At 39.9% G+C, this 23879-nt stretch overlaps 1 protein-coding gene across 1 annotated transcript in view; it reads left to right on the top strand.

Annotated features, from left to right (window-relative positions):
* b3glcta (beta 3-glucosyltransferase a) overlaps positions 1–23879 on the top strand; it is a 127142-nt gene that overhangs the window by 90722 nt on the left and 12541 nt on the right. The window contains exons 6-11 of the mRNA XM_079823194.1: positions 1063–1174; positions 2420–2556; positions 3545–3608; positions 5581–5712; positions 20443–20512; positions 21093–21206. Coding sequence (XP_079679320.1) covers positions 1063–1174; positions 2420–2556; positions 3545–3608; positions 5581–5712; positions 20443–20512; positions 21093–21206 — 629 coding nt within the window. The remainder of the gene's footprint in view (positions 1–1062; positions 1175–2419; positions 2557–3544; positions 3609–5580; positions 5713–20442; positions 20513–21092; positions 21207–23879) is intronic.

Here is a 23879-nt window from a genome sequence, read left to right as displayed (position 1 = left end):
ACCCCTCCTTTCCGAGAGCCTACTCTGCTCTTATGGTCAGATGGCCCAGTCTGTTGTGATTGGTCTACCGCTTACAGCGTGTGCCGGAAACAAAACGCATGACTGAAACACGGCTGAACTTCAGTTTCGGTAGCTTTCTCAGTCGATTGTACACACAGTAAAGACCGTAATGATGGCGTCGATTTTACCATATCAATCCGAGCGAGGTTGATGATGAAACGTTGCAAAGAACTAGCTTTTAAACCTGAACCGGACGATTTGACAAGGACGTTTCTCAGTCTGTTGTGAATTATGCTGTAATTCCAGCATTAACAAGTGTATGTCCATCAACAAACCGATGTATATATTTCTAATTTATTGAAGTGCACATGTGGGAACTGTATTATTAACTGTATCAGTAATGGTCCATATTAGCTCAGAACTAACATGAATCACTGATGTAACATCAAAGTTTGTAAAACAAATCTTGCTCCATCCTTTATTTACTTAAAGTAGTAAGAATGACAGACAATCTTAATAGACACAGTTTTAGGTAATAGTGGCCCACAGCTGATTAGCAAAAGTATTTCAGTAATAACGTGGGTTTGCTGGAGACCTGCACAAAATAAAAACGCTAACCCTAACTACATATTTTGAACACCTGGTAGATTTGAAAATATATACATCAATAATCAATCATACTTACAGGTTGTGATTCAGAGGAGCAATTTGGTCCAAATAAAGTGGGCACTGTCCCATCTTTAATGGATAAGCGTTTTGCAAATCCCGCGTTGACCTCGCTGAGATTTGCAGTCGGAAAAAGGTTATTGCTGTTGTATCGCTGTGTTAATTTTAACCACTGTCTCTTTACATCCTCATCCTTGTACACAACATGAACCAGCTAAAGTGTTTGAGGGCGGGTCACTTTGATCTTTAAAACTTTGCAGACCTTTTACATTTACAAACAACTACTGTATATTACACATTTCATGAAAGGTAATATCTGAAAAAGCATTATACAGGTACTTTAACTGGTTTGTTTCTATCAAATTTTTGATCATGCAGAATTTTTTTCCCCTTCAGCTTGTCATCACAGTTTGGCAAGAACTCTTCTTGGATCATGTTTCTGGAGGAGGATACCAGAGTGAAACTCCAAAAACTTCATGAAGTCCTCAAAAAATTTGACCGCAAAAAAGTAAGAACTTTTCATAATGTGCCAATTGTCAATTAAATTCATGTTTAGAGACTAACTTGATGTACTCACAGTCACCAAGAGTGTAAATAGGCTGACATAGTGTTTTCATGCAGTTCAATAAAGACTTGTAGATATTCATGTTCATCATGAATTTAAGCTGTAGTGAATATAATGAAAAGGGTTCCACACATTTTCAATCATTAAAATACTGTATGCCTTAGCACTGCCGTAAAATCCCAAATGACCAATGGATTTTGAATTGCGCACCACCAGATTCTATTATAAATGAAAGCTTAATGCTTTTTAGACAACGTGAATTATTTTAAATGCCACACTCAAGGGTACAAGCACTTAATGGTGAAAGCTGTTCTGAAAAATTGATTTGCAGTCTGAATTACATTGATTGTGTCATGGAAAAGTGAAAGATGTATTGTGTACGCACTAAAAGACTCTCCAAGACGCTATTTTATGAATGATAAAAACCCTCCTAACAGAAATAACATTAAATTGCAAAATGAGTCATAACCCAGAAGTGATATTAATGTAACTTGCAGTTGTTATTCTAAAAATGGGCACTGTAATTTGTGTATAAAAATACAATACCAAGCCCATGTGTTCAAAGGCAGCAAAAACTCAACTACTTCAACCTATTTATTTATTTATTTTTCATATATAAGAGTAATGAAGGGGACAAAATCCCTCACTGAATCTTTTTCACCTGCCATTTGCCACCTGCAATTTTCCACAATATAAGTTATATATAGATACACGCACATATATTCTGATAATTTCTCTCCTCTCTCCATAATTTCAGTCGCCTGTGTTGTTGGCATATTAATGAAATTTGACAGTGCAATGTCATTTACAGCTGCCTGCCATGCTGAATGTACTAAACAAGTGACTTGTTTAGTTTCCATTTCATCAAAATCTATTCACCTAAGCCTTTTCAAAATAAAACCATAATGTAAACTGCATTATGATGAGTCACTTGTACAGTGCATTCAACGTGACAGGCAGCTGTTGAGCACAGTAATGGGAGTAAGAACTTTTTATAGAATAAAGTTAGTTTTTTCATTATTATTTGTACAGAGGAGTGTTGACTCCTGAGTGTTGAAAAGTTAGTTGAAAATCAAGTTGCAATGGCCCACCCCCACACAGTGTCATATGAACGGATGGCAGCTATTAAGGTGTTAATTAGCCTGAGATGACCATCACATGTCATTAATCTCCACATTTTGCCCTCAGGAGTGGTTTCTTGGAAAGCCACTGCATGATGAAGAGTCCACCATCATCCACCATTATGCCTTTTCTGAGAACCCAGCAGCTTTCAAGTACCCAGACTTCTCTGCAGGATGGGCGCTTAGCATCCCTCTTGTCAAAAGGTTTGAATGCTGCCCTCAGCTGAACTGACTAGCAGTCACAAAGCAGATCCAAGGATCAAGTCTTCCAGTATGATGATTTTATATATAAGGTTTAAGTAAAATGAATTAAAACTATTCCATTTTATTCTTCATGCAATTTTTCTGTAAGGATTTTCAAAGCTGGAATATTTGCATTGTGAAAGTGATTATATCTGAGATTATGGGCCCTATCATACACCCTGTGCAATGTTACGCCAGGCGTGACGCAAGTGTTTTTTACTAGTTTCAGCCTGACGTAGTTATCATTTTCACGTCCTGCGCAATGTTGTTTAAATAGCAAATGCATTTGCGCCCATTTGTATGCGCTGGTCTGAAAATGAGGTATGTTCAGGGGCATTGTTGGTGCATTGCTATTTTGAGGCAACTGAAATCGACTGCGCCATTGACTTAATACCAGGTTTTTGTTGGTCAATGGCACAGTCGATTTCAGTTGCCTAAAAATTGCAACGCGCCAACAATGCCCCTTAGAGCGCGTTAGTAATATGTGCCTGTAAGCGGGTCCACAACGCGCGTACACTTTGCTTATTACACGCACGCATGCACACACAACACACACACAGGGACGAGCAGCAGCACACAAACATTTTTAAACATGAAAAATGAAAGGATTCCTCTCTGGAGAAGCGTTCAGTCTTTCTGCTCGCAAATTCTGCCACGTAAATGGCGAAATATGCCATTTTAAAGGGAATGTTCAGACACGCCCAAAGTGTACTTGCGCTGTGCACTTTAGACCATGCGCTTACATCGTTAAAATAGGGCCCTATATCATCAGGTAGTTTGATTTATACCATGGTACTGAAACATTTGCATTGTCATATTCTGCGCTATTTACATGGTATTACCATTTTTACATTAGAAATGTAATCTTTGAGAAGGTATTTTCTGTTGTTTTTCAAATTTTTCATTTTCCTTGTAGTACACTAATTATTTCAGTGATTTCACATTTTAGGTTGACAAGCAAAATTGAAGAAGAGCCTTTAAAATCGGACTTCACCATAGATCTAAAACATGAGGTAAGAATTTTTAAGGTATATATAATATATTTTGAGATGATGATGGCTTACTGCATATTATTGTTTAGATTTTTTTATCATATACATTTTTTTGATTTGATTAAAGTGTCCATTTAATGTTGCTGTTCGAGCTTAAACAATATCTGCAAAGTTACAACGTTCAAAGTTCAAAAAAAGGGAGATACTGTATTTTACTCTAAAGAAATTGCTTTTTAAGGACTGCAAAAACGGCTGGTAGGGACTACAACAAGCTTATTCATGGGTTGGTGACATCACTAACCCTAACATTTACATAAACACAGAACTAAGGGGGTGAGGCCATGTTAAGAAGAGGAAGAGTTGTTGTAATATAGCACATTTGGGAGTCTGCTCAAGCTATCCAGCATCAAGCAACCATCTTTTCACATTTATTGCAATACAGTATGTAATGTATTGCAATACAGATATGGCCAGCAGCCAGTAGCCCAAGACTGGTTCCCACAGAAGCTAGGCAGGGTTGAGCCTGGTCATTAACCTAGTTTTCCCAGGAGGTCTCCCATCCAGGTACTGATGGAAGAGGTCCCTCACGAAAATGAACCATGGTTTTACTACAAATAAAACCATGGTTGATTTTCGTAAGGGGTGTAAGTGAGGCCAGCAGGGGGTGCTCACCCTGTGGTCTGTGTGGTTCCTAGCGCCCCAGTGTAGTGATGGATACACTATACTGTAACAAAAACCGAGGTTCTGACTCTCTGTGGTCATTAAAAATCCCAAGATGTCTTTCGGAAAAAGAGTAGGAGTGTAACCCTCGGCATCCTGGCCAAATTTGGCCATTGTTCTCTGTCCATCATGACCTCCTAATCATCCACATACTGATTGGCTTCATCACTCTGTCTTTTCTCACCAATAAGCTGGTGTGTGGTGGGCGTTCGGGCGCAATATGGCTGCCGTTGCATCATCCAGGCAATATGGCTGCACATTGGTGGTGGTTGAGGAGATTCCCCCCTTCTATATCTAAAGCGCATTGAGTACCCAGAAAAGCACTATATACATGTAACAAATTGTAACACATATGCAATAGCATGTCATAAAAGAAAGATGACAACATAAGTTATAACCGTAATTGAACTAAACTATACCTGTTCTATCTTCATGCAGCATATATTCTCTGGCTCTGAAGGCATTTTACAACAATAGATTATCATGACAGAATATGCTAATCAATGACCCGAAGATAGTTAACTCCTCATCAGCAACATAAATTGTCCAGTTTGAACATAAAAGGTTGAACAGTTTCTGACCTTTTCAGTGCATGTCTGAGGTAATCAGAGTTGCTAACATGAGCTCTTGATGCTCCGCCCTCTTCTTGAAAGTGGGCCGGGAGCAGCAGCTCATTTGCATTTAAAGCTGCACACACATAAACTGCATTTTTTGCTCCACCCTCACAAAATGACCATTTTCACACACTATAAAAAATTATCTGTGGGGTATTTTGAGCTAAAATTTCGCATAAACACTCTGGGACATCAGAGACTTATTTTACATCTGGTAGGGGCATTATAGGACCCCTTTAATTCATGCGCCCTCATAATGACACGGCAATAGCACCACAGATGGACAAAATCAAATCCTGCCCTACATTTTTTTCTTGTTCAAGAAGCTGTTTCACTCAGATAAACATCACAATAGGGAAGAAAAGACTATCGCAACTTATGGTTCATGCCAACTTTAAACGGTTTCAGTGTTTCAATGGAGACAAATACTGTTTTGTACCTCACTGACTTTCATTGTATGAACAAAAACAGTTGAAATTGTTCAAAATATCTTCTTTTGTGTCCTGCAGAAGAATGAAATTCATTCAGGTTTGGAGCAAATGATAACATAATATAAATCTTCGGCTCAACTTTTGCTTTAAGTGTACAATCTCCAAAGCAGTAAGCATTGCTTTGTATTTAAAAGCATTGCATTGAACTAAATTATTATTCTCCTACAGGTGGCGCTGTACATCTGGGAGGACGGAAAGGGACCTCGACTGACAGGGGTTCCAGAACTTTGCACGCTGCCAGAGCACAGTCCAAGTGCGCAATACTGTGCCACCACTGTCAGCAGCCATTCACCTCTTTGTGTAGGTAACCTCCACATCGTGCACTTAAAGGGGTCATGAATTGAGAACTAAACTTTCCCATGAGCTTTTGATATATAAAAGTTTCATGGTAATATAAGAATATCCTGTAAGTTTCAGAGCTGACAACTCCCTTGTTAGTTAGCTAGCTTTTATTGACAGCTGGCTCAGCAAACGATCGATCTGTGAATATTCTTCCCTGTGACTTCAGAGTGCAGTGAAATGCCACCTTAACCGAAGAAGATGAATGCCTAATTCTGTCGCCCCACCCACTGACTCAAGCATGTAATGACATGTTAGATTAATAACATAGGCCTACGTGGAGCTAAACTGGATCGAACTTCCAAGCAATAAAGCATATGTTGAAATAACATTCCTTTCTTGATGTGCGTTGTTCACTCTCTTGACTTGATATTTGAAGGAAAAATACAATCACGGAAGTTTTGAACATGCTGATTTGTCTGCAGTGAAGTTTTGCAGATGCTTGTGTGTGTGTGTTAGTGATGCGGTTTGCGGTTATATCCACCGATCGGGCGGGCCAAGTAATAAAAAATAACATTCCAATTAATTGCGGGTGGATGAGAGATATATCTTTGTGTTTGTTTGATAAAGAAATTTTGTAAGCCCTGTGGGCGGATCATTCTGGTTGCCGTTTCTCCACATTGGAAGTTTTCAAAAAAATTCCTTACGTTTAAGGGAGCTGAAGCTCATTATAATATGCAAAACTTTTATCCAATCATAGCAGTGAGCATTTACTTCCAAGTCTTCAATGCGACACACCCATAAAAACTGAGTGTTTCAGGAGCTAGGCTCAAAACCAGGGTAGAAAATAGCCTATTATTATTCATTATGATGTTTTTAAATGTAAAAGACACGCAAACGTCATAAGTTGACCTCAGACAACAGTATAAAAAAATTCATGACCCCTTTAACACACCTGCCACACACACCTAATCAGTATGTGTCAAAGGCTAATGGGAGAAAGTGCAAACCTTCAGTTACGATTTGAGTTGAGACTGGACACTGCTAGAAGGGATTCATTCGATTTGTGCAGGATATGTGTGCTTCTATGTGGTGTTTTTAATATGCTTTCAGACAAACCATATGCAAAGTCATAAGTCAACACCATTGCTGAGTATTTTTTCCTTAAAACTGCAGTGAACCAAAGACAGTCTCCAAAAACGCGGTTCGAAATCACTGGTGTTTCTGCCGTCACAAACTACCTTGTAACCAGTCATGTCAACATGCAAGCGAGCTTTAGCATTTCATCAACTATCAAAATCTCTGTGGTAAAGCTGCATGATGCACTGGACAGTACAGAGCGGAGTGAATGTATTTAGGCTACACTGAAGCACAGACCAGAATCGATTCAAGTGTACACTTTGAAATAACACTGAACAATAAAGCCAGAGTTGAAGAGTGTTTTTCTATTTATTGCCATCTACCACTGTCCAAAATTAACTTACCCATAAGGGGAAATATTTGCCCCTCAAATTGCTCAGTGGGCAGTACATGCATGCACATCAATAATGAGATTAATGTCTTAAACAAAATTTTGAATACAGAAATATGAAATTAATGACAAAATGAAACGATACTTGTTGGATTATGAAATAGTGACAGTAGGTGGCGGCAAGTCACTGTGTTAATGGACGAGTCATTTATTCAACCAATTCGCTCAAACACGCTGATTCATTCAGGACTTAAAATCTAGTGGCTGTCTATATGGGCTGTCTATTGAATCACTCACTTAACTGATTCATTCAAAGACTCAGATTCATTCGGGATTGAAACACCACTCTGTGGGCCTATGCTGTGGCAGTCGCACAACGGTTCTGTTACTTTGCTTTGCAAGTTTAGCTGGCAGAGAAAATAAAACACACCGTTGTGTGACATCAATTAATACTATTAATGAAATAAACTCTGCGTAATACCTGCAAACTAAAGTTGTGACTGCTGGATTGACACTTAAAAAGTTCTTCACTACATAGTAAATGCATTTGCTGTCCAGTGCATCATTTGCCCCACAGAATTTGGGAGTTGGCCAACTAAATAAAACAGGTGGTGTGCCATATTATTAGGCTAATGGGTAATGTGGGAGCAGATGCAAGGTACATTCATAGAATTGTGGGGGGCAGTTGTGGCCAAATGGTTAGAGAGTCAGACTTGTAAACCGCAGCAATAAAATGGGTGTGTGTTCATGGTGTGTGTGTGTGTGTGTGTGTGTGTGTGTGTGTGTGTGTGTGTGTGTGTGTGTGTGTGTGTGTGTGTGTGTGTGTGTGTGTGTGTGTGTGTGTGTGTGTGTGTGTGTGTGTGTGTGTGTGTGTGTGTGTGTGTGTGTGTGTGTGTGTGTGTGTGTGTGTGTGTGTGTGTGTGTGTGTGTGTGTGTTAAGTACTCACTCCTGTGTGTGTGCGCTTGGATGGGTGAAATGCAGAGCACAAATTCTGAGTATGGTAGACCATACTTGGCTAAAGGTCACGTCACTTTCATTACTTTTAATTTTCAAAAGCCTTCTCTAGGCTCTTTCCTGGTACAGTTTGTGTCAAGTCACTGGTTGTTTGAGAAATTGTATATGCCCCCAAATTAAAATAAAAAATCCATTTATCCTAATCCATTCCTGGTCATTTCATCCTGTTGCAGTCTAAATACGGTGAACATGTATTCACTGCATAGTTGTTATGCTTCAAACTTTATGCAAAGGACTATGAATATGTGAGGTTGGGCTGTTTGCAGACATCACCATCAAGTGCATTAAAACATCTGTCACCTGTTTCTATAATGAACCATTCCAATCTCACTGATTTTAAGTGTCACTTTGTGGTTTCTTGTTGAAACATTCTATTACATAATTCATAAGCTGCTGGGCTTGAGGCTCTTATTTCCATTTTTTGTAACTCTCTTTTGCAGATACAGACAGTTGTGAGTGTGTTACACTGCATTTAAACATTACAAACAATTATTTAAAAGAAAATAATAATAATGCAAACATGAACATTTTTTATATTTTTTATATTTATATGTCTTTATATTAAAATCACTTTATTTTGTCATTTCAGTTAGGACCAGCTCTTCTCTCCTGCCCCGATGCTTTGTCAACATCCAGAAAGTCCTGGTGTTTAATATTCACAGCGGGTTCAGATCAAAGCGATATCTCCCTGAAGCAGCTCTCAGCGCTCTTATCTCAGAGTTACAGTTATCAGGCCTTTGCGTACTCTCCACAGATCCAGAACCAATTCCTCAACCAGAAATACACAAAAACACACCCTAGAATAATACAAAAAGAAGTCGGACTGCTGTTTCTGTTGAAAGAGTGAAAATCACAAGTTAGATTTAGAAGGGCAGATGTTTTCCGTTGCCTTTATTCCAGTCTGAGACTCTTAAAGCATGTATAGAAATGACAAGTATAAAATGCAAGTAAAAATGACTTAAGTGAGTAAATAGACTTGGCCAATTACTTAATCACGTTGTAAGTATGAGACTATTGTGGTTTAAATGGTTCATAAACACCGGTTTGTGATTCACGGTGGCAAATGAAGCATTAATTAAGCACTAATGCGCAATATCTTTCACATTAAGCCTCCAAAAGGAAAATTGTGACTGTCTTCACAGCTGCAGTTTTACCAGTAGACACTGACTCATCTGATGCTGCGAGTTACAGTGACCTGAGCTGTTGTCACAAATATAAAAATAACAAGCAGCTAAATAATGTCCTAGTTACAAAAAAAATATTCTGGAATAAAAAGTGTGTTATATACAGTTTCATGGCCTGTAAGAAATAATTCACCCATTACATTTAGATATTATAGAATTAGGTGTTCTCTATGTGTGGTTACTTTAAGAGTAGGGCTAATTTAACTGTCTGCAACCTTCTCCATTTTTAGATTATTTTATTCTCACCCATAATGATGGATGTTAAATTACTTGGACTTAAAAGTATCAACAACTGTACATATCAGGGGCTCTGGTGGGGGTTTTTTTTATGTAGCATCCGTGTCATTTATATACTATTAAAACATGTATTCATATTTTGAATAACTAACATGAACTTACCGTGAACAATACATTTGTTACTGTTTTTGTTAATTAATACAAATCCAGCTGTTCATTGTTTGTTCATGTTAGTTCACATTACTTTAACTAAAGTTAACAAATACAACCTTTGATTTTAATAATGTATTAGTAAATGTTGAAATGAACAAAGATTAATAAATGCTGTAGAAGTGCAGTTCATTATTAGTTCATGTTAACTTATGTAGTTAACTAATAAAACCTTATTGTAAAGTGTTAAGTTTTAGTATGCTTTTGTCATTTTTTTTTACGTTCTGTTTAGCTTTGTTGTTCAGTCGCCCAGTCGTGCCCAACTCTTTGCAACCCCATGAATTACAACATGCCAGGCCTCCCTGTCTTCCACTATCTCCTTGAGTCTGCCCAATTTCATGTTCATTGATGACATTATCTAACCATCTCATCCTCTGCCTTCCCCTTCTCCTTTTGCCTTCAATCAATCCCAGCATCAGGGTCTTTTCTAATGAGCCCTCTCTTGTCATTTAGATGGCTGACATATTTGAGCTTTAGCTTCAGTATCTGTCCTTCCAATGATCAGTCAAGGTTTATTTCCTTTAGGACTGACTGATTTTATCTCTTGCAGTCCAGGGGACTTTCAATAGTCTTCTCCAACACCACAGTTCGAAAGCATCAATTTGTTCGGCCTTCCTTATAATCCAGCTCTCACAGCCATACGTTACTACTGGGAAAACCGTAGATTTGACCATACTAACCTTTGTCGGCAAGGGGATGTCTCTGCTTTTTAATGTGTTATCTAGATTTGTCATAGCTTTTCTTCCAAGTAGCAAGCATCTTCTAATTTCATAGCTACAGTCACCATCTGCAGTGATCTTGGAGCCCAAATCTGTCACTACTTCAATTTCCTCCCCTTCAATTTGCCAGAAAGTAATTGGACCGGATGCCAGGATCTTTTTTTTATTTTTTTATGTTGAGTTTCAAGCCAATTTTTGCACTCTCCTCTTTCACCCTCATCAAGAGGCTCTGTTTAGCTTTAATTTAGTTTTATTTCAGTTTTAGTCATTTTTTAGACTTTTTAATAGTTTTATTCTTGACAGTATCAACACTGCTTTGCATGCTGATACTGTGTATTTCGATGCTTATGATCAAACCCATTCAGTTTATTGAGGTCCATACAGGGAGTGCAGAATTATTAGGCACGTTGATTTTCTGATCATATTTTTTTTCCAGGCACATTTGACCAATTCCAAACCACAGTAATCCTAATAACTACTATTGATTTAGTATTTAATAATGTATAAGTGATATATAATTGTTCATGAAGGCTGGAAATGAAAATCACCTTATATTCAGGTGTGCAGAATTATTAGGCATGTTTTCTTTTACAGATAAATTGAGCCAAAAAAGAGATTTAACTCAGACTGAAAAGTCAAAAAGTATTAAATGCCCATGAGAAGGATGCAATACTAATGCAATACTAGACATTGCAGTTAAGGCATGACCATTGGACAGTGAAATGCTCGTTGGGTCAGCAGGATCTGACAAAAACAGGTGGTGAAGAAAAGACGCCTGTTAACTGCAAAAGAATTAAGAATTAAGGTGAAGAATTAAGGGTGAAACCATCAGGAACCCTTTAGTCTCCAGCGCCACCATTTTCAAAATGTAACCGGGGGGAAAAAAAAGAAAAGACACGCAAAATTGCTTTTGAAAAATTGGGGTTTGTTTAATCTGACTACTGTTCTTAAATGACAGCGGTCGAAAGGAGCAAAAATTCAATAAGCAAGCTTACAGAAAACAAACTTTGGATGGTGGAAGATTTCACAAATCAGACCATACAAAAAGGAGAAAAGAACTCTTATTCACCATTCAGGGAAATCACAATTTGAAAAAAATGTATTTTTTTGGAAAATTATTACTGTCACTTCCAACCAAATCGGTTATAATACAGATAAACGCGTAACCCAGTGTACAGTAATACACAAAGAAATATAATAACAAGAAAAACACACCGGAGTCCACCGGAGCTAATTGAAGAAAATAAAGTAAAATACTTAGACGTTAAAACAAACTGAGATACGGCAGTGGCTGAGGTACAAATAAAAAAGAGAAAAGCACATTAGTACAGCCACATTTCTTCAGTCTCGCATATTAACCATCAGAGAAATATGTCAATATATCACAAAACAGTTTTCCACCTCTGTAACAGATGATAAAATAAACACTGTATTGAAACACTTAATAACAATTTGTGAAATTGGCATACCCAATCCTTCATAAATCCCCACGAGGTTCACTCGTCACATGCACAGTCCAAATACATCTACCAGAAAACATACACATCAAATGCTATTTCAGACATCGTTTCAGAAGAACATTTGTGCATTTTAAAAGGCATTTGAGTAATATTTACCCTCCAAGATGTCCTCACACAGTAAATTAAATCACTGCGAGCACTGCAATAGAGCTCTCACACGCAGTGAAAATGGCTTCTCCGACTGTGTTTGCACGCATTCAAAACTCGCAGTTCAGTAACGCGAGAAGAGGAATGAAATCTCTTAAAGGGGCCACAACCGTTTTAATACCAAACAGAAACTTGGTCTATTTATACCACTTGGCCACACTCTCCCCTGCTAAGAAGTCATTGTCCTCGATGACATTAATACATATTCTTAACTTCTTTCACAGCCTCTCTGAAGAACACACTACCAAGACTTGTCAAAACCTGTGAAAAGACTTCAGGACTGAATGAGACAGCATTACAGGCCGATCTTGGCTCATTGAATGGGTTCGAATGCATGCCAGCATTTGCTCGACTGGTTCTTCTGGGTGCGGGAACAGGCTTTCTGGGCACAGGTTTGTTGTTGACGGTAAGGACAGGGTCATGTTCATGCTCCACTGACGGCTCAGACTCCACTGGCTGTTCCACAAAATCCAGAACGGAAATAGGTCCAACATCTAAAGCTTCCTCAGTTGACCCAGAGACTCCAAAATTCACATTCCTTGTCTCTTCGAGCTGAGGTAATGCAACCTCTTCTAAAACCACATACTCTGGGTCACTATTTCCAAATTCCATCTGCTCAACCGTAGTCGTAGATGATGGCAAACTATTTTCTGTTACCATTGGCTCCACAACAGGATTCTCACAAGGGCGTAAGTCGACTCTGTGGACTCTTTTACGGGGACCACCCTCCAGAGGCTCAACTGCATATGTGGTGCCCTGAACCTCTACGACTCGAAACACAGTAGGAGCCCAAGCATCCTGTATCTTGTTTCTGCCAGCTGGTCGGTGACGCAAATATACTGTCTGACCAACACCAACGGTAGGACAGTAGACCTTGTCGTTTAACGGAGCGAGTCTCTCAGCAGCCTTGTGCTCTGCGTACTCTCTCGCTTTTTCGTGAGCTTCACGGAGTCGTTTCTGGTGAATTACTAACCAATCCTGCCTCCTATCTACAGCTTGTTCCTGACCAAGAAGAGCATCGACAGGAAGACGTGGTTCTACGCCAAACAGCAAGAAATAGGGTGAGTAGCCAGTTGTTGCATGTGGTGTTGCATTGTATGCATAGGTTAGTTCTGGAAGGTGTTCTGGCCATCGCCTTTTCTTCTCAGGAGGTAGCGTTCTTAACAACTCATGGAGCGTCCTGTTAAATCGCTCACACTGAGCATTACCTTGTGGACGGTAAGGAGTCGTGCGTGTTTTCTTCACTCCATACAATCGACACAACTCCGCTATCACCTCGCTTTCGAAGTTCCTTCCCTGATCGGAATGCAACCTCTCTGGTACTCCATACTTCATGAACCACTCTTTGAGTAAAATCTTAGCTGTAGTATCAGCTCGCTGGTCTCTGGTGGGGAATGCCTGTGTAAATTTGGTAAACACATCAGTTACAATCAACACATTCTCGCGACCATCTGAGGCAGGTTCGAGCACTGTGTAATCCACTGCCACCACTTCCAAAGGCCTTGAAGCTAAGAAAGGCTTCATAGGGGGACGGATCCTGGGCTGTGGCATCTTGGTTAATATACACCGTTGACACTTTTTGACCCACCTCTCAACATCTTCATACATGCCAACCCAGAAACATCTCTGCCTTAACAGGTTGAGGGTACGTTCAATACCCTGGTGTCCCATCTTATTATGGACACTTTCCAGGACTTGATCCTTTAAACAGGCTGGCAGGAGCAGTTGCTGGCATTCACCAAGGCGAAGATCATCCACGAGACGATAGAGCAACCCATCAGACTCTCTAATATATTTCCACTGCTTTAACAGCGACAATAAAGGCTTAGGTAGGCTTTGCCGCTCCTGACCATTGGGCTTCCGCTTCTGATCCCAAAACTCCCTGAAGGAGCAGAGAATCACATCCTTTAGCTGGAAATCCTTTAACTGAGCTTTGGTATAGCCTGGAAGAGTAAATGTACCTCCCGGAGTATCAGTTCCTTCCAATCTGGCTCCACACTCCAAAGCACGGATCCGATTCACTTTACAGCACTGATCACCAGCTGTCAACAATTCCACGTCTAAGGGTGTACCCTTGTTGATGACATTACAAATGGCAACACAATCATCGTATTCCATGTCCTCAGGATTAACAGGCTCCCCTGCTAATGGCTGCCTAGAGAGAGCGTCAGCAGCAGCATTATGCCGTCCGGGTCGGTACTTGACTTCAAAATCGAAAACTGCTAATTGGGCCACCCATCTTTGCTCAATAGCACCCAGTTTCGCGGTCTTCAGATGGCATAATGGGTTGTTATCAGTGATGACTACACATTTTGAGCCTAACAGATACCCCCGGAATTTCTCGGAAACAGCCCATTTGAGAGCTAGTAGTTCAAGCTTCATACTACTATAGTTCCGGTCATTCTTTTCTGCATTGCGTAGCCTTCTACTAGCATAGGCGATCACTCTCTTACGGTCATCTTGTTGCTGGAAAAGGACTGCACCCAGTCCTTCATTACTAGCGTCCGTCTCCACTATAAACGGAAGAGAAAAGTCTGCATAGCCTAATATGGGAGCAGATGTGAGCTTCTCCTTTAATAGCTCGAAGGCTGCCTGACACTCCGTTGACCACAGTGAACAAAACTCAGGCTCTCTCACAATTCTGTGCTGTTTTAGGCACAAGTTTACCAGGTCATGAAGAGGGCCAGCGATTCTGGAAAAACCTTCAATAAACTTTCTGTAATAACTACAGAAGCCTAGAAACGATCTTAACTCCTTTACTGTACCAGGCGTTTTCCATTTTCTCACAGCCTCGATTTTTCCCGGGTCAGTACCAATGCCGTGAGCAGATATTTGATGGCCCAAGAATTTTACTTCTTCTTGGAGAAAATGGCATTTTTCAAGCTTAACCTTGAGCCCTGCTTCCTTCAATCTCCTGAAAACAACATCTAGTCTCTGGAGGTGTTCCTGAAAGGTAGATGAATATATAAGGATATCATCCAGATAAACTAGCATGATCTGGAAGATCAAATCTCCCATTGTAGATTGCATTAGACGCTGAAACGTAGATGGCCCATTACAAACCCCAAAAGGCATACGAGAGTACTCAAATATACCAAACGGGGTAGTGAATGCTGTCTTCGGTTGATCTTGTTCACGCACAGCCACCTGATGATACCCGCTAGCCAAGTCAATGGTGGAGAAGAACTTTGCACCTTGTAATGCATCAAAACTCTCGTCAATGCGGGGCAAAGGAAAGGCATCTCGTTTTGTCTTGGAGTTCAATTGTCTGTAGTCGACACATAATCTAAGACTACCATCTGTCTTCCTTACAAGTACTATGGGTGACGCATAAGCACCATTGCTCGGTTTGATAACCCCCTTCTTAAGAAGCTTGGTGATGTGTTCCCTAGCCTCACCATACTGATTTGGTGGAATGCGCCGATAGGGCTGGGAAATCGGAACATCATCTTTCAGATGGATCTCATGCTGCACTTTGTCAGAATATCCTAGTTCTTCATCGTCCAACGCAAACACATCCACATACCTCAATAGCAAAGCTTTAAGCTCAGTCTGTTGCTCAGCGGTACCACCTAACTGTAGCTTGTTGAGAAAGTCGGTTAAGGTATTCGCCAATACCTGTCTCTCTTCTGTGTTTACTGTTATCTCTTCCACTCCAGCTGAGATTCTGTGGAACTTCACTTCACATCCTTCAGTTGGATTTAAGGATTCAACAGGACAGAGAGTCCCCAGCCGGGTGCGGGGCTGCAACCATATATCCTCTGTGGAGAGATTCACCACTTGCACCGGAAACAATGGTTTTACAGTGGACACCATGGAAGGTACCACGATCAAGCCCTCAGGTAAAGGTGAATTTCCAGGCTCCAACAACAGTTTTGAACCCTCAGGTGATAAATTCTTTATCCCCCTGACCATTTGGGTTGCCACTGATGAAGCAGGTATATGCACAGTCTCTTTCCCAGCTACCCGCGCAACAAACCGTCTCTCACATTGACTGGCACTTTGCATTTGCTGGAAAACCTCTCTCCAGTCAGACTGCAACTCCCCTCCTAAGGTGGTATCGAACTCAGCATGAACTAACTGTCTGCATCTGCCTATAATATTCATGCCAATGAGAGCTGGTACGGCTGAAGAGCTTTGCACATCCCGGACTACAAGAAAACCACACTCTGGCAGAGTTATACTCATGGTTTCAACTGGTAGTTCAAGATAGCCAAGATACGGGATGTCTAAGCCGTTGGCGGCAGTGATTTTGAGCCAACCGGATGTGGAAAGCATATCATCTACTTTACCTGCCAAGTGCTCTTTAAAGAAATGTTCTGTAATTGTACTGACTTGGCTCCCTGTGTCAAGTAAACACGAAACACTCACTCCCCCGATTTTCAAGTCAACTACAGGACATCTTCCCACAGCATGCTGGAGTAATCGACCACGATCTGAATCCTTGGGAGTCGAGCCAACAGATTGCCCTCGCATCGCCTGGCTCACAGCGACCGAGGGTGTGCATTTCCCTGTGGCATGGCCGATGATGCACCCTCATTGACTGTCGGTTTGTTTCTTCTCACACAGTTCCTGGCTATGTGCCCCACCCCATTACACTTAAAGCAGATCGGCTGGCCATCATCCGTAAACTTAGGCTGTGTCTTAGATTTAGTACGGTTCACGGGTTCAGGGTTAGTGCAGTGTAAAGTCAATTTCTGAACAGCTTGAGTCAACTCTCCTATAGCTTTGCCTTGTTCCGCCACTACTTTTAGAACTTCATCAAGTGTAACAGAGCTTGTTGCAGGCATGACCATAGCTGCACACTGGGCTTCTGTAGCTTCAGAGCTTACATTACGATTAAGGGCTACTTTACTAGCACGCAGTTTGGGATCTTCAAGACACCACATCAAAGCTTCATCTCTTACTTCAATCAAGTTGGACTGTGGCTTGTCCCTCACTAACTTACGAAGTTCTCTTCGGAGCGCAGCATCTCTTACTCCCTCAATGAACTGGTCGCGTAAAGTGACATTCTCATTAGCAACAGCATGTGGCGACTGCTTTAAGACAGAGTTCAATATTTGCGACAAGGCATGAGAGTATGCACGAAGATCTTCACCTTCCAACTGTTTGCGGGTATAAAAAGTCTGCAATAGTTGGGCAAGACTACGCTTTTCCCTAAAGGCCTCCCTAAGGTAGGAAAATATGTCTTCTACTCGCTGAGGATGATCCCCCCCCCGTAACCTAACCTCTTCCAAAGCGGCCCCTTTCAATAGGGAGATAACATAGTCAGTTTGGTCTTCGGGAGTCTGGTTTCTTACAAGCAATACCCTTTCTACTTCTTCAATGAATTCATCCACATTTCTACCATCTTTGCAAAAATCGGCACTGTAAGGCTGAATGTGGCGTTCCCTTGGCACATATATGTAAGACCTAGTTGGCTCTCTACTTAGGTTGGCAATAGCTGCCATAGCTTCAGCATGCTTTCTGCTGAGCTCTTGGATTTGTCCCTGCACATCACCCATGTCAAGGTTTAAACCCAGTCCGCCAGCAGCACCCTGTACTGGATCCTCGCCATCAGACTGTGACATGTTGGATTAAATTCAAATGTCTTTTCAGCAGTACAAAGTCTGTTTTAATGTTCCTTGTTTTGTTTTTCTGTTCAAAGGATATGTGAGCAAGGATGTCTTTACAACTCTGCTTCCTCTTCTTGCCGGACACACAAAACAGTCTTCAAGTCGACAGCACGCTCTTGAGCTTCATCCACGGATGGCGATGTCCCCTCCTTGTCCAGCGATCCAGTCCCTTGGCCACGAACCCTCAGCCGACCTCGTCACACTGGACACTCACAGCACGGTTGACCGCCTCCACTCCTTGGTCCCTGTAGCTCACGTACCCACCACCACCGTATTTCAGAAAAATAAAAAAAACGCACTAAACGCCTATAAGCTCCCAACTGTCAGATACCCCACTCCTGGTACCAAAATGTAACCGGGGGAAAAAAAAAGAAAAGACACGCAAAATTGCTTTTGAAAAATTGGGGTTTGTTTAATCTGACTACTGTTCTTAAATGACAGCGGTCGAAAGGAGCAAAAATTCAATAAGCAAGCTTACAGAAAACAAACTTTGGATGGTGGAAGATTTCACAAATCAGACCATACAAAAAGGAGAAAAGAACTCTTATTCACCATTCAGGGAAATCACAATTTGAAAAAAATGTATTTTTTTGGAAAATTATTACTGTCACTTCCAACCAAATCGGTTATAATACAGATAAACGCGTAACCCAGTGTACAGTAATACACAAAGAAATATAATAACAAGAAAAACACACCGGAGTCCACCGGAGCTAATTGAAGAAAATAAAGTAAAATACTTAGACGTTAAAACAAACTGAGATACGGCAGTGGCTGAGGTACAAATAAAAAAGAGAAAAGCACATTAGTACAGCCACATTTCTTCAGTCTCACATATTAACCATCAGAGAAATATGTCAATATATCACAAAACAGTTTTCCACCTCTGTAACAGATGATAAAATAAACACTGTATTGAAACACTTAATAACAATTTGTGAAATTGGCATACCCAATCCTTCATAAATCCCCACGAGGTTCACTCGTCACATGCACAGTCCAAATACATCTACCAGAAAACATACACATCAAATGCTATTTCAGACATCGTTTCAGAAGAACATTTGTGCATTTTAAAAGGCATTTGAGTAATATTTACCCTCCAAGATGTCCTCACACAGTAAATTAAATCACTGCGAGCACTGCAATAGAGCTCTCACACGCAGTGAAAATGGCTTCTCCGACTGTGTTTGCACGCATTCAAAACTCGCAGTTCAGTAACGCGAGAAGAGGAATGAAATCTCTTAAAGGGGCCACAACCGTTTTAATACCAAACAGAAACTTGGTCTATTTATACCACTTGGCCACACAAAGCTGCAACCTACCTGGAGTCTCCAGAAGTGCAAGGTGTCAGGATCTCAGAGACTTCAGTTAGGTAAAGAATCCTAAAAAATGACCCCCACTAGATAAGAATCACAAGCTGAAGTGTTGTAAAATACATGAATAAGGTTTTTTTATAGGCTTTATGGACAGATATGTTGAGAGTGATTCTTGAAGGACCAGCACCACATCCTCTAGTACCACTGTTTGAAGAATTCATCTTCCAGAATCTGGCAGTACATTTTGGGAGTTCATTTTTAGTCCATCTCTGCAAAACGGACTTCAGGATGGACTAAAATGAACTCCCAAAACGTACTGCATTCGTTTCCAGCCTTCATGAACAATTATATATCACTTATACATTATTAAATACTAAATCAATAGTAGTTATTAGGATTACTGTGGTTTGGAATTGGTCAAATGTGCCTGGAAAAAAAATATGATCAGAAAATCAAAGTGCCTAATAATTCTGCACTCCCTGTATTTATGTTAAAGGGATAGTTCACCCAAAAATGAAAACTCTGAACATTTACTCACCCTCAAGTTGTTCCAAACCTGTACGAATTTCTTTCTACTGCTCAACACAAAGGAAGATATTTGGAAGAATATTTGTAAACAAGCAGATCTCGGCAGCCATTGACTACCGTAGTATTTTTTTCCCACTATTGTAGTCAATGGCTGCCGAGATCTGTTTGGTTGCCAAGATCATTTTTGGATGAAACTACTTTAAACTAATCTGAACACAATACTAATTTTAGGCACCTGATAAAGTGGTAAATGTAGAGGTGTACTAGCCTTTCTAGGTGTACTTAGGGGTATTTTCAACCCAATCTCACGGCAATTCATACATATTTTACCAGGTGGCTAATTCATACGAATTTGTACGACCTCACTCGTACGAATTCGTACGTTTTTTGCTAAATCGTACGTATTTGACGAGTTGCCAAATTCGTATGAATTCGTACGAATGACCTACCTCAAACCCCGCCCCTAAACCTACCCGTCACTGGGGTTTAGACAAAACATACAAATTCGTACGAGTGAGGTCATACAAATTCGTGTGAATTAGCCTCCTCGTAAAATACGTACAAATTGGTCATGAGATAGCGTTGGGTATTTTTGTATATATAAGAACAATTATTGCATAATTATTAATTCGGTGCCTGTGTCCAATTATGTTGGGGGGAAAACGCTTTACATGAGGTGTTCTTGCTTTTCACAGCACTGCACAGTATGTACTGCTGAGCACTTTCAACATATCGTTGAGCATTATGCAATCTGTCAAAACTTTCTCTTTACCTGTGTGTCCCCAGGGCCAGCCTGTTAAGACTGAAAACATCTTCGTCGCAGTGAAAACTTGTAAGAAATTCCATTCCGACAGAGGTGAGTGGTACATAATTGATAATCAGCCCTCTTATCATCTATGTCGAAAAGTTGCTCATGGTGCCCTGAACCCTGCCCATTCCCACTTCACACCACTCAAGTCGCTGCTGATGAAGTCTGTCGTTTTCTTTCGCTTTAACAGTTCAGCAAGCGTCACTGTTTGACCTCCGAAACGATTTGGTATTGAGAGATTTTTGGCTGAGTGCCACGGTGGGCATCACTCCAGTCTTTCTCCAATATTAGAGCCCTTCATGGCAACTCTGTACCAGGCATCAATTTAAACGTAACGAGACAGTTAAAGTGTTGCAGTTTGAATCCAGAGAACCATCTGACACATCAGTTGCATCTAATTGCACTGATTATCATAATTGCATCTTGCAAGTCACTTTGAAGAGTTTTAAAGATGGTGTTTGCAGTTTGGAATAGCTAGTTACAAATTTGTGGCTCTCTTACCTGAATCTTTAATGTTAAATGTTGATCACTGTCAGTTCTAGGAGATAAAGCAGCGGTCTGAGGACTGTCGTAGTTATCTCTAATGTGTTGAAGAAGTATTGATTGATTCTATATTCCCACTCAACAGTCCCTGTGGTGAAGAAAACATGGAGTAAACAAGCCTCACTGCTGGAGTATTACAGCGATTACGCCGATCCCTCTATACCGACCATCAATCTGGGGGTGCCGAACACAGAAAGGGGTGAGCGCTCAGATCTGTTCTTCATACTTGATATATTCGTGATGTGAGATCCGTGTCTAGGTCTATTATTGGACAGAAATATATTTCACTGTTGCAGAAAAATGATGAGGTGTTTCAATCTTGGGTACTGCACTTATAGCCAAGCAGAAATTGAAAACTGGCACTTTCCAAAATATGGTTTCAAAGTCTCTTATGCTCATCAAGGATGCATTTATTTGACAAAAAATACAGTAAAAAGTAATATTTTCAAGTGTTTTCTATTTTATTATTTTATTTATCCATCCTTCGGATGAGACGTTTAACCGAGGTCCTGAATCTCTGTGGTCATTAAAAATCCCAGGATGTCCTTTGGAAAAAGAGTAGGGGTGTAAAGCCTTGTTTATACTTGACGCATCCGCGCAGCAAAAATGACGTCATCGCGGAGTGGGCGGTACAAATGAGTTGCTTATATTTACAAAATGAGCCTACAAAAGCATAAATAAGCCCTTTTATTGAAAATAAAGATTCATGTTTAATAAAAAAAAATTCACGAAACTAAATGAAAATGTGTAGTGAAATAAGGAAATATTTAAGAGATCGTTAATTTAGTTGTATACATGTGTACATACATTTTGTTCTCATGTCACAAGTAATAATATCAAGGTTTACTGAGTTTTACATGATTATTTTGTAGTGTGGTTTTTGGTGAAGTATACTAAAATAAATATCGTCACCTGTGTACATTCTTCTACTTCTTCTCACCGCTGTTTCCTGATGGTTTATAGAACAATTACTCAGAGTCACCCTCTGTCATTTCAAAGAATATTACAACGGCGAGCGCATCAATTATAAATGCCTCATCTGTTTGGGGAGGAGCATGCGCAGTCAGCGGAGGCTCGCGCTATGGAGCCAGGCGAAGGTATAAACAAGACTTAACCCCGGCATCCTGGCCATTGGTCTCTGTCCATAATGACTTCCTAATCATCCACACATACACACTTCATCACTCTATCTACCAATAAACTGGTGTTTGGTGGGCCTTCTGGTGCAATATGGCTGCCGTCACATCATCCAGGTGGATGCTGCACATTGGTGGTGGTTGAGGAGATTGCCCCCCTTCTATTATGTAAAATTAAAATGTATTCATGTGATGGTAAAGCATCATCACTCCAGTCTTCAGTGTCACATGATCCTTTAGAAAATCATTCTAATGTGCTGATTTGGTGCTCAAGTAACATTTATTATTATTATCAATGTTGAAAACAGCTTAATATTTTTCAATGATTCTTTGATGTATAGAAAGATCAAAAGAACAGCATTTATTTAAAATAGACATCTTTTATAACATTATAAATGCCTTTACTGTTAATTTTGATAAATTTAATGCATCCATCAATTTCTTTCAAATTTCTTTCAAATCTTACCGACCCCAAATGTTTGAACAATGTGTAAAATAGTCATATTATTATTATTATATATATTTTTTTATAATAATAACAACCAGAATGGCTAATATGGTTTTAACCTTGCGATGCTGTTCCTTGGGAGTCACAATTTTAATTAATTTTACAGTACTTTTTACAGCACATAATGCATGCAGAAGGTGAGATGTGGATCGCCATTAAAATGACTAAAATATCTGTTACCACAATAAATTAAAATATAAATTTAACAGATTATGTCAAAAATGGTATTGTACTGTATTATTATTTTAATTGTTAGATACAGTTGAGTGAAGGTCAAAACCTCTGATATGTATAGAAAATGTATAGCTGGATCCAGTATTGTGTGTTGAATTTTTGGGACTTTTTGAGTCTAAGGATGGGTTGAATAGAGGTGTAATATGGATGTGAATGCATACATCTTCTGTCCTGGAGAATCATGTGTTTGTTGTTGACCTCAGATGTTATAACACTAACTGGAGCGATAAAAAATGTCTGATCAGATTCTTTTCTGGGAAATTCTGATTTTATCAGAAATGTAGGTCTGTTTTCTGATGGCTCAAATGGAAGTGAAATTATTTCTTGAGGCGATACAAGTTAATGTAAGAAGCGGTCAGTAAACACTGTGTGCTCTAGGGTCAATTTTCAGTATCTCTTTCGAGCGCTACCAACCCATAAGCTGATAAGCTGAACTTCCATGGCAGTCTGTCACTGGTGATCTATGCGAATGTAATCATAATACTGAAGTGAAATTGGTGCTTTTCTTCAGATTAAAACAGGAAGTCCAATGAGAGCCACATCAGGCACCTTTATATTCTGTACTGGATACTTTCAATTTGCCAATTTGTCCATGCTAGTGTGCACTTTATTTCAATATAAACCCTCCAACACTCTTGCATTCATGCTGTACCTCTTTCCTGCAGGTTTTTTTCCTAACACGCAAACTTTATTTGAAGTACCGCCGATGGGTCAATCTTTCGTTTGATCACCTTCTCCCTTTTGTTTGATGTTCTAAAAAAGCTCTTAGCACATTCTGTTCCTCTGTTCTTCCTACTTGTTTATTCATAATGATATTAATTTGACATGATGCCTGTGACTAAGAACCCTCTTCAATGGATTCAATTAATTTCCTCTCTTAATCTCAATTGATGTCAAAGCCAATTCAAATGAGGATGCTTGCTTTTATCATTGGCAGATGAGTGAGGCTGTACAGTCAAACCTAAATTTTTTCAGACACCTTCAACATTTTCTT

This window comes from Gobio gobio, assembly GCF_949357685.1.
Source record: "Gobio gobio genome assembly, chromosome: 8".
NCBI lineage: Eukaryota > Metazoa > Chordata > Actinopteri > Cypriniformes > Gobionidae > Gobio > Gobio gobio.
Note: the sequence above shows the minus strand (reverse complement) of the source record. Positions and strands in the feature narration are given on the sequence as shown.